Genomic DNA, 16,529 nt, shown 5'->3' on the forward strand with positions numbered 1-16,529 from the left:
TAGCTGGTCGCAAATGGCGCAAACGGTCACGTGACCCAAAATTCCGCCACGCCCCCCGTCGCAAGCTAAAACATCCTCGCGCGTCGCAAGGGCGCGTACACAACTTTTTTTCTGACTTCGCACGAGCTCAACCGGAAACAGCTGACCAAGAGAAAGGAAACATGAACACTGCAGAGACCGCGGTGACCGAGAGGGTGCGCCTCTACAAACATCTGTACGACACGTCTATGAAGTTACACTGGGACAACGTTTGACAACGTTCGTCTTGTTGCAAAGGACGAACATTCCACCTTCTCTTCTGTTTTTGCCGAAGCCGCTTAGCTCTGAGATACATATACAGTTCTACACCCAGAGTAAATTCATTCCGCATCAGATGTGCCAGCCTCTGCTGACGTGACACCACAGGTGGCATTGTGTATGCTTTCTTCGTCCAGTTCTTCAGCTTGTTTCCTCAACAGTGACGCCTGCTGGTCTGGAGAGAACTGCAAATGTGACGCATACTCGGCGCAAACTGCACTTATGAGCTGAAGGAACTGTGAAGGGGCTGGCGCTTTCGATGACGTCATTAATGGTTCTCGAGCCAGAACAGTTGCGCGGTTGCGCCGAGTAAGAATCAGGCTGTTAACGAGGCAGTCCACTTCAGCACCTCCGCCGCTAATGCTAATGCTAATGCTAATGCTAACAGGGAGACGGAGACGAGTCCATTGTTATGTTAGCGGCTATGTGAGTGAGACTGCATTTGCACACAGATAAGCTACATAGCAGACTTTTGTGGTGATTATTTGCTGGGCATGTATAATTATTGATTGATACTGTGGTCATGTGACTATAGTGACCTTGACATACCTTAGATTTGGCTGAATGGACGCCGCTGGTCAGATTCTCAGTAAAAGTTGTTCTGGAGTCACAGAAAGACGGAAAGTTTATAGAATCTACAGGAACAGCGTTCTGGAAGCTTCTCCAACCAGCAGGTTACCTGCTGACAGGTGAGGGTGTCAGGATTGGGTATAACAGCAGCTTCCACCAAAGGTTCAGGCTCTCCAACGAGGACGGGTCGTGGCTCACCGCTTTGGGCCAAACTCCATCAGAGAATCATCAATAGGTTCAGCAGATGTTTCTCAGAGTCAGACTGTAAAGATTTTGGTCTTTCAGCATCTACAGAGCAGAATATTGTGCAAAGATTCAGGGAAACCTCAGTGTGGAAAGGCCGAGGACAGAAAGAACTGGAGCATGCACCCCTTCACATCAATGGATCTGAAGTAGAAAAAGGTCAGCTGCTTCAAGTTCCTCGGGGTAAATATCAGCTATGATCTCACCTGGTCTGCCCACACGGACAAGGTGGTCAAAGCTGCCCAGAAACACCTCTTCTTCCTGAGGAGACTCAAGAAGTTTGGCATGAACCCAGTCATCCTCACCAACTTTTATAGGTGCACTATAGAAAGCAGAATGGAGAACAGCTTCTATCCTAAGGCCATCGGGCTCCTAAATGAACAATAATGCACTCATCATTTTACACATGCCTACCTCCACTGCTGTTTGCACCACAACATGCAATATTGCACAATATTGTATTTTTATCTTATGTTTCTTGGTTAGTATAGGTCTTAGATTAGCACAGGCTGGGCGAGTTAACTCGTTATTAATTATTTAACGCCGATAAATATTTTTATATTAACGCAGTTTAAAAAAAAAAAAATGTAAAATTTATTTTATTTATAACTTTTGGAGTTAGTAAATGGACTGTACTTGTATAGCGCTTTTCTAGTCTAGTTGACTACTCAAAGCGCTTCTAACACTACATGCCCCATTCACACACACTCATACAGCACGTCTACGTCTATACACACACTATGTGCTTTCTAATCATTCACACACACATTCATACACCAATAGATTTATCGGTAGGCAACGTGGGGTTCAGTGTCTTGCCCAAGGACACTTCGACATGTAGCCCGGGTAAGCCGAGGGTCGAACCACCGACCTTCCGATTGGTTAGCGACTGCTCTTCCTCCTGAGCTACATCCGCCCCGTAAAGTAAGCGAGTTTGAGTGAGCGAGAAGTTTCCGGATGCATACTAGATTCTCCGAAATGTTGGGTATGCATCATAAGGTTACTACTCATACTCAAACTACCCAAGATGCAACGTAACGTGACGTCGCTGATCGTCATTTTCTGTCAAAACGGCAGTTTCAAGCTAGCTACAACGAGGGTAGGTTCACTTCCTGTTTTCAAAACAAAAGCACCAATTGTATGGTAATGGCTTTCCCTATGATAAAAGGCAACGGGTATTTTATTTTGTGAAAATAACAGGAAGTGCGTTGCTCACTGCCTTTCTGATTACAGATATTAAGGTCATTGTCCTGCACTAACACAGTGTTACGGAGACTAATGTATCCTTAAAGTAACTTGTAACTTCTATGTTCACCTCTAAAGTATCTTTGCACAATCAACAAGAAATACCACAACGTTCTATGTATTCATCATCTGTCCACATTGAGAAGAGGCATGAAATAAGTCTTTACAGATAGGGAAAAAGCATTGGGACAGAGGTATGAAACGAGTCTTTACCAATAGGGAAAAAGCATTGGGACAGAGGTATGGAACGAGTCTTTACCAATAGGGAAAAAGCATTGGGACAGAGCTATGGAACGAGTCTTTACCAATAGGGAGAAAGCATTGGGACAGAGGTATGGAACGAGTCTTTACCAATAGGGAGAAAGCATTGGGACAGAGGTATGGAACGAGTCTTTACCAATAGGGAAAAAGCATTGGGACAGAGCTATGGAACGAGTCTTTACCAATAGGGAAAAAGCATTGGGACAGAGCTATGGAACGAGTCTTTACCAATAGGGAAAAAGCATTGGGACAGAGCTATGGAACGAGTCTTTACCAATAGGGAAAAAGCATTGGGACAGAGCTATGGAACGAGTCTTTACCAATAGGGAAAAAGCATTGGGACAGAGCTATGGAACGAGTCTTTACCAATAGGGAAAAAGCATTGGAACAGAGGTATGGAACGAGTCTTTACCAATAGGGAGAAAGCATTGGGACAGAGCTATGGAACGAGTCTTTACCAATAGGGAGAAAGCATTGGGACAGAGGTATGGAACGAGTCTTTACCAATAGGGAAAAAGCATTGGGACAGAGCTATGGAACGAGTCTTTACCAATAGGGAAAAAGCATTGGGACAGAGCTATGGAACGAGTCTTTACCAATAGGGAAAAAGCATTGGGACAGAGCTATGGAACGAGTCTTTACCAATAGGGAAAAAGCATTGGGACAGAGCTATGGAACGAGTCTTTACCAATAGGGAAAAAGCATTGGGACAGAGGTATGGAACGAGTCTTTACCAATAGGGAAAAAGCATTGGGACAGAGGTATGGAACGAGTCTTTACCAATAGGGAAAAAGCATTGGGACAGAGGTATGGAACGAGTCTTTACCAATAGGGAAAATCATTGGGACAGAGGTATGGAACGAGTCTTTACCAATAGGGAGAAAGCATTGGGACAGAGGTATGGAACGAGTCTTTACCAATAGGGAGAAAGCATTGGGACAGAGGTATGGAACGAGTCTTTACCGATAGGGAGAAAGCATTGGGACAGAGGTATGGAACGTGTCTTTACCGATAGGGAAAAAACATTCGGACAGAGGTATGGAACGAGTCTTTACCGATAGGGAAAATCATTGGGACAGAGGTATGGAACGAGTCTTTACCGATAGGGAAAAAGCATTGGGACAGAGCTATGGAACGAGTCTTTACCAGTAGGGAAAAAGCATTGGGACAGAGCTATGGAACGAGTCTTTACCAATAGGGAAAAAGCATTGGGACAGAGGTATGGAACGAGTCTTTACCAATAGGGAAAAAGCATTGGGACAGAGCTATGGAACGAGTCTTTACCAATAGGGAGAAAGCATTGGGACAGAGGTATGGAACGAGTCTTTACCAATAGGGAAAAAGCATTGGGACAGAGCTATGGAACGAGTCTTTACCAATAGGGAAAAAGCATTGGGACAGAGGTATGGAACGAGTCTTTACCAATAGGGAAAAAGCATTGGGACAGAGCTATGGAACGAGTCTTTACCAATAGGGAAAAAGCATTGGGACAGAGCTATGGAACGAGTCTTTACCAATAGGGAAAAAGCATTGGGACAGAGCTATGGAACGAGTCTTTACCAATAGGGAAAAAGCATTGGGACAGAGCTATGGAACGAGTCTTTACCAATAGGGAAAAAGCATTGGGACAGAGGTATGGAACGAGTCTTTACCAATAGGGAAAAAGCATTGGGACAGAGGTATGGAACGAGTCTTTACCAATAGGGAAAATCATTGGGACAGAGGTATGGAACGAGTCTTTACCAATAGGGAAAAAGCATTCGGACAGAGGTATGGAACGAGTCTTTACCAATAGGGAAAAAGCATTGGGACAGAGGTATGGAACGAGTCTTTACCAATAGGGAAAAAGCATTGGGACAGAGGTATGGAACGAGTCTTTACCAATAGGGAAAAAGCATTGGGACAGAGGTATGGAACGAGTCTTTACCAATAGGGAAAAAGCATTGGGACAGAGGTATGGAACGAGTCTTTACCAATAGGGAAAAAGTATTGGGACAGAGCTATGGAACGAGTCTTTACCAATAGGGAAAAAGCATTGGGACAGAGCTATGGAACGAGTCTTTACCAATAGGGAAAAAGCATTGGGACAGAGGTATGGAACGAGTCTTTACCAATAGGGAAAAAGCATTGGGACAGAGCTATGGAACGAGTCTTTACCAATAGGGAGAAAGCATTGGGACAGAGCTATGGAACGAGTCTTTACCAATAGGGAAAAAGCATTGGGACAGAGCTATGGAACGAGTCTTTACCAATAGGGAAAAAGCATTGGGACAGAGGTATGGAACGAGTCTTTACCAATAGGGAAAAAGCATTGGGACAGAGCTATGGAACGAGTCTTTACCAATAGGGAAAAAGCATTGGGACAGAGCTATGGAACGAGTCTTTACCAATAGGGAAAAAGCATTGGAACAGAGCTATGGAACGAGTCTTTACCAATAGGAAAAAAGCATTGGGACAGAGGTATGGAACGAGTCTTTACCAATAGGGAAAATCATTGGGACAGAGCTATGGAACGAGTCTTTACCAATAGGGAGAAAGCATTGGGACAGAGGTATGGAACGAGTCTTTACCAATAGGGAAAAAGCATTCGGACAGAGGTATGGAACGAGTCTTTACCAATAGGGAAAATCATTGGGACAGAGCTATGGAACGAGTCTTTACCAATAGGGAAAAAGCATTGGGACAGAGCTATGGAACGAGTCTTTACCAATAGGGAAAAAGCATTGGGACAGAGCTATGGAACGAGTCTTTACCAATAGGGAAAAAGCATTGGGACAGAGCTATGGAACGAGTCTTTACCAATAGGGAAAAAGCATTGGGACAGAGGTATGGAACGAGTCTTTACCAATAGGGAAAAAGCATTGGGACAGAGCTATGGAACGAGTCTTTACCAATAGGGAAAAAGCATTCGGACAGAGGTATGGAACGAGTCTTTACCAATAGGGAAAAAGCATTGGGACAGAGGTATGGAACGAGTCTTTACCAATAGGGAAAAAGCATTGGGACAGAGGTATGGAACGAGTCTTTACCAATAGGGAAAAAGCATTGGGACAGAGGTATGGAACGAGTCTTTACCAATAGGGAAAAAGCATTGGGACAGAGCAATGGAACGAGTCTTTACCAATAGGGAAAAAGCATTGGGACAGAGCTATGGAACGAGTCTTTACCAATAGGGAAAAAGCATTGGGACAGAGCTATGGAACGAGTCTTTACCAATAGGGAAAAAGCATTGGGACAGAGCTATGGAACGAGTCTTTACCAATAGGGAAAAAGCATTCGGACAGAGCTATGGAACGAGTCTTTACCAATAGGGAGAAAGCATTGGGACAGAGCTATGGAACGAGTCTTTACCAATAGGGAGAAAGCATTGGGACAGAGCTATGGAACGAGTCTTTACCAATAGGGAAAAAGCATTGGGACAGAGCTATGGAACGAGTCTTTACCAATAGGGAGAAAGCATTGGGACAGAGCTATGGAACGAGTCTTTACCAATAGGGAGAAAGCATTGGGACAGAGGAATGGAACGAGTCTTTACCAATAGGGAAAAAGCATTGGGACAGAGGTATGGAACGAGTCTTTACCAATAGGGAAAAGCATTTGGGTGGAATGGAACGAGATGCACTGGATAATTTGTGTAAATTGTTGGGGATGAATGTATCTACAAGACGTTTAAAGACTTTTAAAGGCCTATTCGGTTTTTTGTTGTTCTTATCAACATTAGCCGACAATTACCCTCTTTTAGCATTCTAGCTAAAAGAAACAACGGTCAATTAATGTATGTTTGCCAATGGGAGAAAACCTTTTCCATTACATTTTGAACGATTTATAGAAATGTTTTGTCTTTCAGTTTCTATCATGTAAAGTATACGGGACCTTGCACATCATGTCAAAGGGTTCCCATCTAAAATGTTTAATATTTATGGGGTTTTTTTTCTGTTTCAAGGGGAAAATGTAAATATTAGCACTGTTATGTGTTGGGTAACGGCAAAGAGAGGATGGTTCCTTTGATGCATCATTGGTCATCAACTCTGCTGCTGTTACAGTTAAACAAGTCTTTTTACTCGGTGGCCTGAAAGTAGAACCAAATCGAGCCGTTGTGACATATTCGTCCTCGTGGAAGGAAGCAGACTTCCTGAGTGAACAGCAGAACGGGAATGAATTGAAATCAGCTCCACGACAGTCGCTGCATCAGCTGTGTGTGTCGGCTCCGAGCTTCAGGCAGCCGGTGACTCATCAGCAGATAAAGATGCTCTCTCTGTCTGCCTGCTAAATGTGCATAATGATGCTTCATTCACACTTTCAGCTCTCAGGGGGAAACAGTGTGTGTGGCCACATGTTCAACAGATGTTCTTCTGAGGCAAAATGCCATGAACTGAGCAGGAATTGAGTCTGTGTTTGTGTCCAGTCTCACGCAGCCTGTTGTTGGGCGGTACTGAAATGTTTGTGTGTTTTAATTAGAAAGACTTGGCCGGGGGCTGTAGGATTTAAGAATCTGAGCAAAGACAGTTGTTTGTTTCTCTTTTATTTATCAGTTTAGAGCTTTGGGCTGCAGCAGTGAAAGGGGGAGAAAGTTTTCTCAATTAACTTTTTATTAGATATGATCTCATCCACAAAGTCGTTGTTGTTGTAAATACATTATTATTATCATTATTTTTTTATTTCAGTATTATTGTTTTAAATTATATAGCTGTTGTATGTCTTTTAATTTATCCTTGTATTTTATTCTTTTAAATTTTTTATTTTTATTTTCCAAAGGACATTGTTCCAGAAGTCTTGTGGTTTGTTCAGATGCAGCTTTGCAAACCTAAGCTGTGCTGCCATGTTCTTTTTAGAGAGAAGAGGCTTTCTCCTGCAGCCCTTCCACACAAGCCACACCTGTTCAGCCTGTTTCTAACTGTGCTGTCATGACCTTTAACCTTTAACATGCTAACTGAGGCCTGCAGAGTCTGAGATGTAGCTCTTTGGGTTTCTGACCTTGGGGTGACCTTTAACATGCTAACTGAGGCCTGCTTTGATCATTTTTTATGATTATATATTACCACATTAGCTCATCAGTAGTCGGCGTCCCTTTTTCTATTCTCCTTGTATCTATCCTCTGTTCCTTCTTTCACCCTCACATCCATCCTTACTTCTTTTCTTCTTCCTTCCCCGGAGATCAGAAACACTTCATGACTCGACTGTGTGTGTGCATCCACCTGAGAGCTTTTCATTTTCTCCCAGACTCATAAATCAAGCGCTCTCTGCCGTCCCACGGGAGGCCGACCAGGCCAAGGCCTCATCTTCTTAACTCCCACCCAGGGACTGTTAGTCTGTGAGCAAGGGTGTGAAAGTGTGAGGATGTTTTAACATCAGTTACAAGGCCGAGACTTCAGCCCTGAACCCCTGAGAAGGCCACATTCTGTCTTCTTCATGTGTGTTCCTCATAATCTAATTAATCACATGATTTCCCTGATTAATCACGATTAATCCCATTTGTACGCAAAATCCAAAAATGAATTCAAAAGTAGTGTATAGCTTTTAGCATTTAGCTTTATTTTAAATGTGCTGCCATATGAATGAAAGTGCCATAACATTTGTTGTGCAAACACACTTTTAACATCAGCATCTTTCTGTAGTTTTTATGTAGAAGCCTCGCTCCACTGTCTGTTTCCTTGAATGACTTGCTGCTATCAGTTGTGTGTTTTGCCTTTAAGTGATATTTTAGACTGGAACTACTACGCTGAGAAGACAATTCAACTTGGCAGTGTTTACAGATGACTTTGGTTCTGTCGACTCCGCCGTCTGGAAGAACTTTAAAATGAAAATGGCCGAGTAAAAGTTCCGTACCCTTCTCCATGTTTGGTGGATCCGCCGATTACTTTCTTTTCCTGTTCCACAGCAGACAGCAGCAGACCTTTACAAAATAAAAGCCTGTGAGCAACAGACTTTTACAAAATAAAAGCCTGTGAGCAACAGACTTTTACAATAATAAAATAAATAATAAAACAGGGGGGGTCCGTGGCGTAGTGGGCTGAGCAGGCGCCCCATGTACAGAGGCTATAGTCCTCGCTGCAGCTGGCCCCAGTTCGAGTCCCGTAGCGGACGGCCCTGTGCTGCGTGTTGTTCCCCCTCTCTCTGCCCCCTGCTTCCTGTCTCTCTGAACTTTCCATTGAAGACACAAAAGCCCCCAAAAATAAAAAAAAATAAAATGCGCGATAAAATATTTATTGCCGTTAAACAATTAACGAGTTAACTCTTCCAGCCCTAATTCCTTTCAGTCAGAAGATCATTTTAGACCCTCTGGGTCTCTGCAGTCTGATGCAATGAAGACACCAAAATGACTCTCCACTTTCCTTTCCTCTGTATGTGAATGAGCGAGTTGGGCGGAGGGAAAAGCATCGATTTAGTCTGCGTCTAACGGTCCTAACAGAGGACAGTGTTCCCTCCAAGGTCGAGTTGTTGCTATTCCTTAATTTTTTTTTTGTTCAATCCCCTAAAACACCTAACCTTTTGGATCATATCCAGAAACAACTATCAGATAAAACAAACCCTTATGCTGCTGAAGTGGGATTTTAATCATTTTTACTTCATTCATGTTGAATGATGGCACTGTGACATGCCAGGCTCCTCGCCTCCATCTTCTGTTATACTGAGGACAGGGAAGTGATGATTCACCTTTAACAAACACATAGGCTGTGTTCGAAACCGCATACTTCTCCTACTACTCATACTAACGTTTTGAGTTAGTATGTGAGTTTGAGTAAGCGAGAAGTTCCCGGATGCATACTAGATTCTCCTAAATGTTGGGTATGCATCATGAGGTTACTACTCATACTCAAACTACCCAAGATGCAACGTAACGTAACGTCGCCGATCGTCATTTCCTGTCAAAACGGCAGTTTCAAGCTAGCTACAACGAGGGTAGGTTCACTTCCTGTTTTCAAAACAAAAGCACCAATTGTATGGTAATGGCTTTCCCTATGATAAAAGGCAACGGGTATTTTATTTTGTGAAAATAACCGGAAGTGCGTTAGCTCACTGCGGCTAGCTTTAGTAGCGCCGAATTCGTGGGAACAAAATTGTAAACAGCCGGTATTTTGTCAGGTTTTCAACACGTTGGGGATCTAAACGACTACTTTCTCACCTGAGAATGTTTCAAATGTTGCTAAAGTTTACAGAGTTTAGAGCTTAAGGGAAATCAGCTTCAGGCCGGCTGATTTCAGCTCGGGCAGGAGCAAAATGCATTGTGGGTAAACGCTCTGCATACTGTCTGATCGATGAGTATGTAGTATGTAGTTTCGAACACAGCCATTACCTTCCTCTTGCACCTCGTTATAAAAGCACGGCTCGGAAACCTCTCGTTCCTTCTCCTCCTCGGCTCATATCTCTGGGAGGAAAACTCAGAGAAAAGAGTCAAGAAGACGAATGGAGGAAGTCAGAAATGAGAGGGCAGTTTGTCCATCAGCTTGTTGAGGCGTTTTCTTCCTGTCGTGGACGAATTGGTAAGAAAATATACGGCTATTGATTGGCGTAAATCAGGACTTTGTAGTATCTGTTGACACATCTGAGAAAATCCAGGAGAGTTGCACTGATTCATCGTCTGAAATCTCAAACTAAAAAAAGTCTTTGCAGGAGAAATGGCTTCATCTGAACACCTTTGGTCTGATGATGCTGAACCGAGAGGGCAGAAGGTTTGTGTCCATCATGCTGAACTGTGGCATCATGTTTAGGGTTTGTCTGCATTTACCTCGGGCTGCTCAAACAGGGATATGTGTCACCAGTGTTTCCACTGTACTCCGTATGATGACCCACATTTACCGACCGTGTGCATCCACATTCATCCGGCTTCCACTGGACAGGCCGATTTAACAACTCTTACATCATTCGGTCTCCTAAACGATCTTTGTTCGTGTCATCTTTCAGTTCCTTCACCTGTTCCATACAGCATCCTCACTTTGCAGCTTCCTCCCTGAGGACTGGTTTGTGTGGTTGGAAACTATTTGAATAGTGGAAAGATAAATATTAACTTCCAGCTCGTCCTTTGTGAGGTTCGGATGTTTGACTTTTTTCCTTCAGAATGAGAGCGAGGTGATTATTTTTGGATTTCCTGAGTAAAAGGGCCAGTTTCTATGGGATCCATGGAACTGGTTAGTTTTCACTAATCTGTAAACACAGATTTTTCATGGTTCAGGACCACGGACAGCTCAGAGAACGAGGCCTTTACATGAGCCGCATTCCCACTGTAGGAACCTTTGGCAGTTCCTGTAACCTTTTCAGAAACGGGGCCGTTTTTTCCCTCATTCGGACATACAGGAACTAGGGACCACGGCCCTCAGTTCCTGGAACCATTTCAGTTCTGGTTTCCATAGGAACACATCTGACGGAGGTGTTTGGTGGCCGGTAGCCCCGCCCCTTGTCATGTTGTCAGGCTGAAATGTTTCCTCATACGACACGAACATTTGGCGTGTTTAATAAGTTAAACCTCCACGTTGTCTCCTTTGTCTGCGGCGCTCTGCTCTCCTTCCTTCATGAAACCAAGAAGTATGGCCTGCGCTCCATCCTTCGTCTCCTGACTCTCTCTGTGAGCTCTTCCAGCCTCCATGTTAGACGCCCCATGTGATCGTCCATGATTAATATCACCATCATGCAGACCATGAACACGGTGGCCTCCCCGCTCTCCATATTAGCTTCTTGGTGGAGTTTTCTTCTTCTCTCCTTACTTTTACCGGGTTTTGTTTTGTTCTGTTTTGTTGTTGAATGTGGCGCTAAAGTAACACGTCGCTGTCGCAGACGGCTGCGTCGCATCAGTCCCTATCAGGTCCGACTCATGTGGGAATGCAAACTGAAACAGTTCCGCTGGGGAAGGGCAGCTATTAGTACGGAATTCCAGGAGGACCGTTATTAGAACTGCTCTGTACGAATGCGACTATTCATCTTGATTCCAGGAACCTTTTCCAAAAACCAGATCTTTTCGGTTCTTTTGGAGAAAGAAAGCAGGAACTTCTTTAATCTCTGATTGCTTCACTGCAGCTTTTCTCTGAGGCACAAATAAAAAAATACCAACGACACATAGAAATGTCCAACGTTCACTGATTTTTAGGCGACTGTTTCTGCTTTGATCAGGACAAGAAAAGGTTGAATCTGAGCAGTCGTTTCACATCGGTCACACTTCCTGGTTTACCTACTCCAGCTGTCAGGGAGGCGGGGCACATTTCAGCAGATTTAACGTCCCTCATCCACCGTGCACCTTTTGACTTCAGTGGAAATCCAAAGGACGGAAGAAGAAGAAGCAGCATTTTGACTCTAATAAACTGCCAGCTTTCATGGCTTGAGTTTCTGAATAAAAAGCTTCTATGGATAGAAATCCCTGCTTGACACTCAGAGAGCCTCATGGCCATCTGCTGAATGCTGAGGCGCTCCTTCTGTTAGTGGCCCCGGGTGAGGGACCACACAGATCAAAAGTGCTGACTGTGAAACCCCAGCATAAGAACTAGAAAACAAACCGTTTTATTTCCGTCTGTGACGCACTTTGTTACATGATGGCTCAATCAGAAGTAAATTAAATCTAAATCTGCTTTAAATGCATCCGTAACAGCTGCAGAAATGATTGTGTCTGCACCTCTTTAGTAAAAACTTTGGTTTTTAAAGGGTATTTTAACATATTTAGTTATATTTCTGGGACAAAAGCATCCATTAATGGTAAACAGTAAGTGAAAGGCACAGCTGTCAGTTGGATGATTAGTTTTCTTAAATCGTGGGAGAATAAAGGTCTTTTTCAGCTGGGATGTGTTATCAGCTGCTGTGTCTGTAAATCAGGAGATAATTACACATCAGACTGCGAGCGCTGAGCGAGTGAACGGCTCGCTGTAAATCTATCCTCTTCATGGAGGTAAATCTGACCCACACGGCTGCGAAAGCTGTCCACTCATTCAGAACCAGTTCTGGCTGTGTCTCAGAGACCCAGAGAGACTCATGAACAAGCAATAACCGCAGGTGTGTGTAACCTCAGGTGTGTGTGGCCTCAGGTGTGTGTGGCCTCAGGTGTGTGTGTGGCCTCAGGTGTGTGTGTGGCCTCAGGTGTGTGTGGCCTCAGGTGTGTGTGGCCTCAGGTGTGTGTGGCCTCAGGTGTGTGTAACCTCAGGTGTGTGTGGCCTCAGGTGTGTGTGTGGCCTCAGGTGTGTGTGTAACCTCAGGTGTGTGTGTGGCCTCAGGTGTGTGTGGCCTCAGGTGTGTGTGTGGCCTCAGGTGTGTGTAGCCTCAGGTGTGTGTGTGGCCTCAGGTGTGTGTGGCCTCAGGTGTGTGTGGCCTCAGGTGTGTGTGTGGCCTCAGGTGTGTGTAACCTCCGGTGTGTGTGGCCTCAGGTGTGTATGCTGAACCTTGTGGAGCTGATAACGTGAATCACTGCCTCCTCTGTGTGCGTCTCTTTGCTTTAGGGATTGAGATCGGCACACAGACTGAATCCCTGTTTGCTTTTCTTTCTTCTGCTCGACCTTGTGGATAAGGTTGATAACTTTCAGTATTCCTGTTTTAAATTGCTTTAGGGATGCTGAATGTTTGGAGTTTTGTTTGCAAAGCACGTTGTGAGGATCGCTCCGTCTTTTCTCTGCTGGGACGCTGCCACTGTGCGCACTTCTTCATGAAAATCTCTTTTGGCGTCATTGCCTAATAGACTTCTGAATTTATTGGCAGGTAACCGTGTAAAAGGAAGAGCTCTGGTTTGTCACACAGAAGTGTTTTTTGTTGAACCAGATCACAGTTTTACTGCTGGTGACTTCTGTGGTTTTAACGTCATATGAAGAACTAAACTGTGTTTTTTTTTTTGTTTTTTTTTGAAAAGCATCAAAAAAGAATCAGACATGTTTCCATTGACTGGTTTAAAGGAAAATATAGCTGCAAGAAGCGATGTGGGGGCCTAGCAGAATGGCCCAATAGGGAAGGCTTGGGCTGCTCAGGAAGGGGTCATGAGTCCATGCACCAAGTTTGGCATCGATACATCAATGCATCGCAGAGATACGGCCTAACGGGCAAATTCAATTCAATTCAAAGTTTATTTCTATAGCACACTTAAAACAGCCTCAGCTGACCAAAGTGCTTCACAACAGCAACTGCATCACGCGAGTCATCAATAAAATCAATAAGAATGACTTTCAACACAGATAAAAATAAAATATGAGATAAAATTAGCAATAAAATAACAATAACAGTAACAATAACAATAAAAGTACCAAGCCAAGGTGAAACTCCATTTCAGCTATGGAAGGCCAGGGAAAAGAGATGTGTTTTCAGTCCAGATTTGAACTGGCCTAAAGACTGAGAGGATCTAACAGACAACGGGAGGCTGTTCCACAGTCTGGGTGTTGCCACAGAGAAGGCTCTATAGTAAAGGGAAGCGAAATTTAAAATTCCACATGATAACTTTTGTGCGTCTTGGTCTGAAGATTCTATGTGTCAAGTACCGTGGAGATCTTACAATCTGCGTGGCCTGAAATGCTTTTTGAAGGTTTTCCAGGGATTCTCATTTGTGACATTTGGACCAAGGGGCCCAAAGATATGAGCAAAAATGCATTTTTGCTATATATAGCGCCCCCTAGAGGCCAAACGTCACCAAGCTTATTTGGCCTCTCAAATTTGTGGTCATGAGTCTGCGTTAGGAGTTTGACGTTATAATATTAAACGGTTGCCAAGATATGGCTTCACTTCCGGTTTGATGGCGTCACCACCGAGTTTGATTGGCTGGTATGGAAAAACGGAAGCGAAATTAAAAATTCCACTCCATAACTTTTGTGCGGCTTGGTCTGAAGAGTCAATGTGCCAAGTCCCGTGAAAATTGAACAATCTGTGTGACCTGAAATGCTTTTTGAAGGTTTTTGATCAAATTCAAGATGGCGGAAAATCTAGTCAAATGCAAAAAGACATCATAGTTGGACTCGTCATGGTCCACGAATTCCAACGATGCCTCATTTGTGAAATTTGGACCAAGTAGTCCAAAGTTATTAGGCTGAATGCACTTTGAACTTTGACGTGTTGGTGGCGCTAGAGACACTCTTGGGGCATGAAAATTCTTGAGGTGTACTTTGGCACTGTGCTGAATACGTGTGCCACATTTCACAACTTTTTACCATAGCGTTCTAGCCTGGCTGACGCGTCCACATCTGGATGAGATGGTGGTCTGGGAACTAGGTGTGCATTTTCTCGTATTTGAGGCGTGGTTTACGAATGCCTAGAGCCGTTTATTGGGCGCTACGAATGTCTATCAAATGGCGTCTGGTTCTTCCCATGCTGCTTTGTGCGCGATTCATAGCCAATTGTATCACTCATACCAGATGACGTATGTAGAGCGACAGAAATTCGACGAGGAAGAAGGCAATGAAATCTTTCAACGCCAAACGTTGCTCTTTTTTAAAAGTAAACTTGCGTTCTAAGCTACTTAAAACACTTTCTAAGGCTGCATCGAACGGTAACGTTGTGTCCGCAGCCATGTTGGATTAACACTCTACAAGTTTCGGTCATCGTCTTGCTGCCCCCCCCCCGTTCTGTGACTGGTTCCCTTACTCAGGCAAAAATAAGGGCGGTGGTTTCCAGGCTGCCTTTGCAGTGTGAATGAAATCGCGCGCAAAGCAGCATGGGAATTCCTAGGCTAAAAGCGTTCTACGGGCTGCCATAGACTTCAATTGCAGCAGAAACGGATCAATAATAATAGGAAAAGCTACTAACACAATGGTAAATACACTACTAACATAATCAAGGCTGTGAAGCTACATAACTGGTTGTAATTCAGTAGAAGAAGTAGTAGTAGAAATGAAGCTCAAAGAGGAAAAACAACGACTGCGGTGGACATCCACAAAAGGAGGGAGTTCTTCAGGAAGGACTTAAATCTGTGGGAATATCTGGGATATTATATCATATCTGGGAATACGCTGGTTTTAGACCAGAAACAGCTGGTCCGTCACGTCATTTGTGATTAACGAAGTAGTTTCAAATTGCCCTGAAGTGCATCAGCTCTCATGTAAAAACCGCCTCGTTCGAACCCGGGTGAGACGGAACTCCATGATGATTTCATGTTGGATGGTTTTCCTGCTCGTTCTCAGACTGCTGTTCTGTCTTTCTCCTCTTTGTTTTCCACCAGGTCGAGTTAATGTGATGTCACAATGCCGAGAATCAGAACGCCGCAGAGACGTCGAACCTGGAGATGAAGCGAGGGACTTGGAGCTGCTCCTGGATCTGTTTCAGGACACTTTTCTGAGCGGCTCATCTCCGCCGGAGCGGACCGGAGAGGACGTGCAGCCGGGGGACGGCGGCTCCAACGGCGGGGGAGACCCTCAGAGATGTGGACAGTGAGTGTCTTTAATGCATGAAATGAAACGTCTCTGCACTGAGAGGCGTCTGTTGAGACGTCTCCCTGGCAGTGACTCACCCACAGGAGGAAATTAGTAGGAGTGGGACCAGCGGCGTCGAACAGGAGGGAAAAGTCAGACTGATTCACAGGGTCCAGCCTACAAGGGGGCCCTAAGGGAAATTTCCTTCTTCTTTTGTTTTTTTAAAAATAATTTTTTAAATAATAATAATATGTTGGTAATTTATGCAAATCCAATGTTCTCTGGAAATATATCTGTTGAAATGTATATCCCAGCCTGCAAATAGGCTATAATCTATATCAGACACCCCCATTATCAGTGTGCATTGGTTTAGTCCGCCTTCTGGCGGACTTTTGATTGTACATGCGCAATAAATTTCACTCACTTCATTATTAGGCATTAAACGCAGCAGCCGGCACATGAAAGATGTCATCCAAAAATAAAAATCAGGCTTTCAGAAAAGAAAAGAAAGGCAAGAGAGACAGAGGAAACAAAATAAAGGAAAGCAACTGCTGACTGATTTCTTTCCCATGAAAGGTGAGCCCAAATGTCAAAATTACAGCCTACAGTAACTGATTA

The 16,529-nt window shown here is 44.0% G+C and overlaps 1 protein-coding gene across 1 annotated transcript in view; it reads left to right on the plus strand.

Moving 5' to 3' along the window:
• LOC142387977 (uncharacterized) overlaps positions 1 to 16,529 on the plus strand; it is a 58,549-nt gene that overhangs the window by 15,869 nt on the left and 26,151 nt on the right. Inside the window, exon 2 of the mRNA XM_075472775.1 lies at positions 15,722 to 15,929. Coding sequence (XP_075328890.1) covers positions 15,736 to 15,929 — 194 coding nt within the window. The 5' untranslated portion in view covers positions 15,722 to 15,735. The remainder of the gene's footprint in view (positions 1 to 15,721; positions 15,930 to 16,529) is intronic.

The sequence above is a fragment of the Odontesthes bonariensis genome, chromosome 9 (assembly GCF_027942865.1).
Source record: "Odontesthes bonariensis isolate fOdoBon6 chromosome 9, fOdoBon6.hap1, whole genome shotgun sequence".
Lineage (NCBI taxonomy): Eukaryota > Metazoa > Chordata > Actinopteri > Atheriniformes > Atherinopsidae > Odontesthes > Odontesthes bonariensis.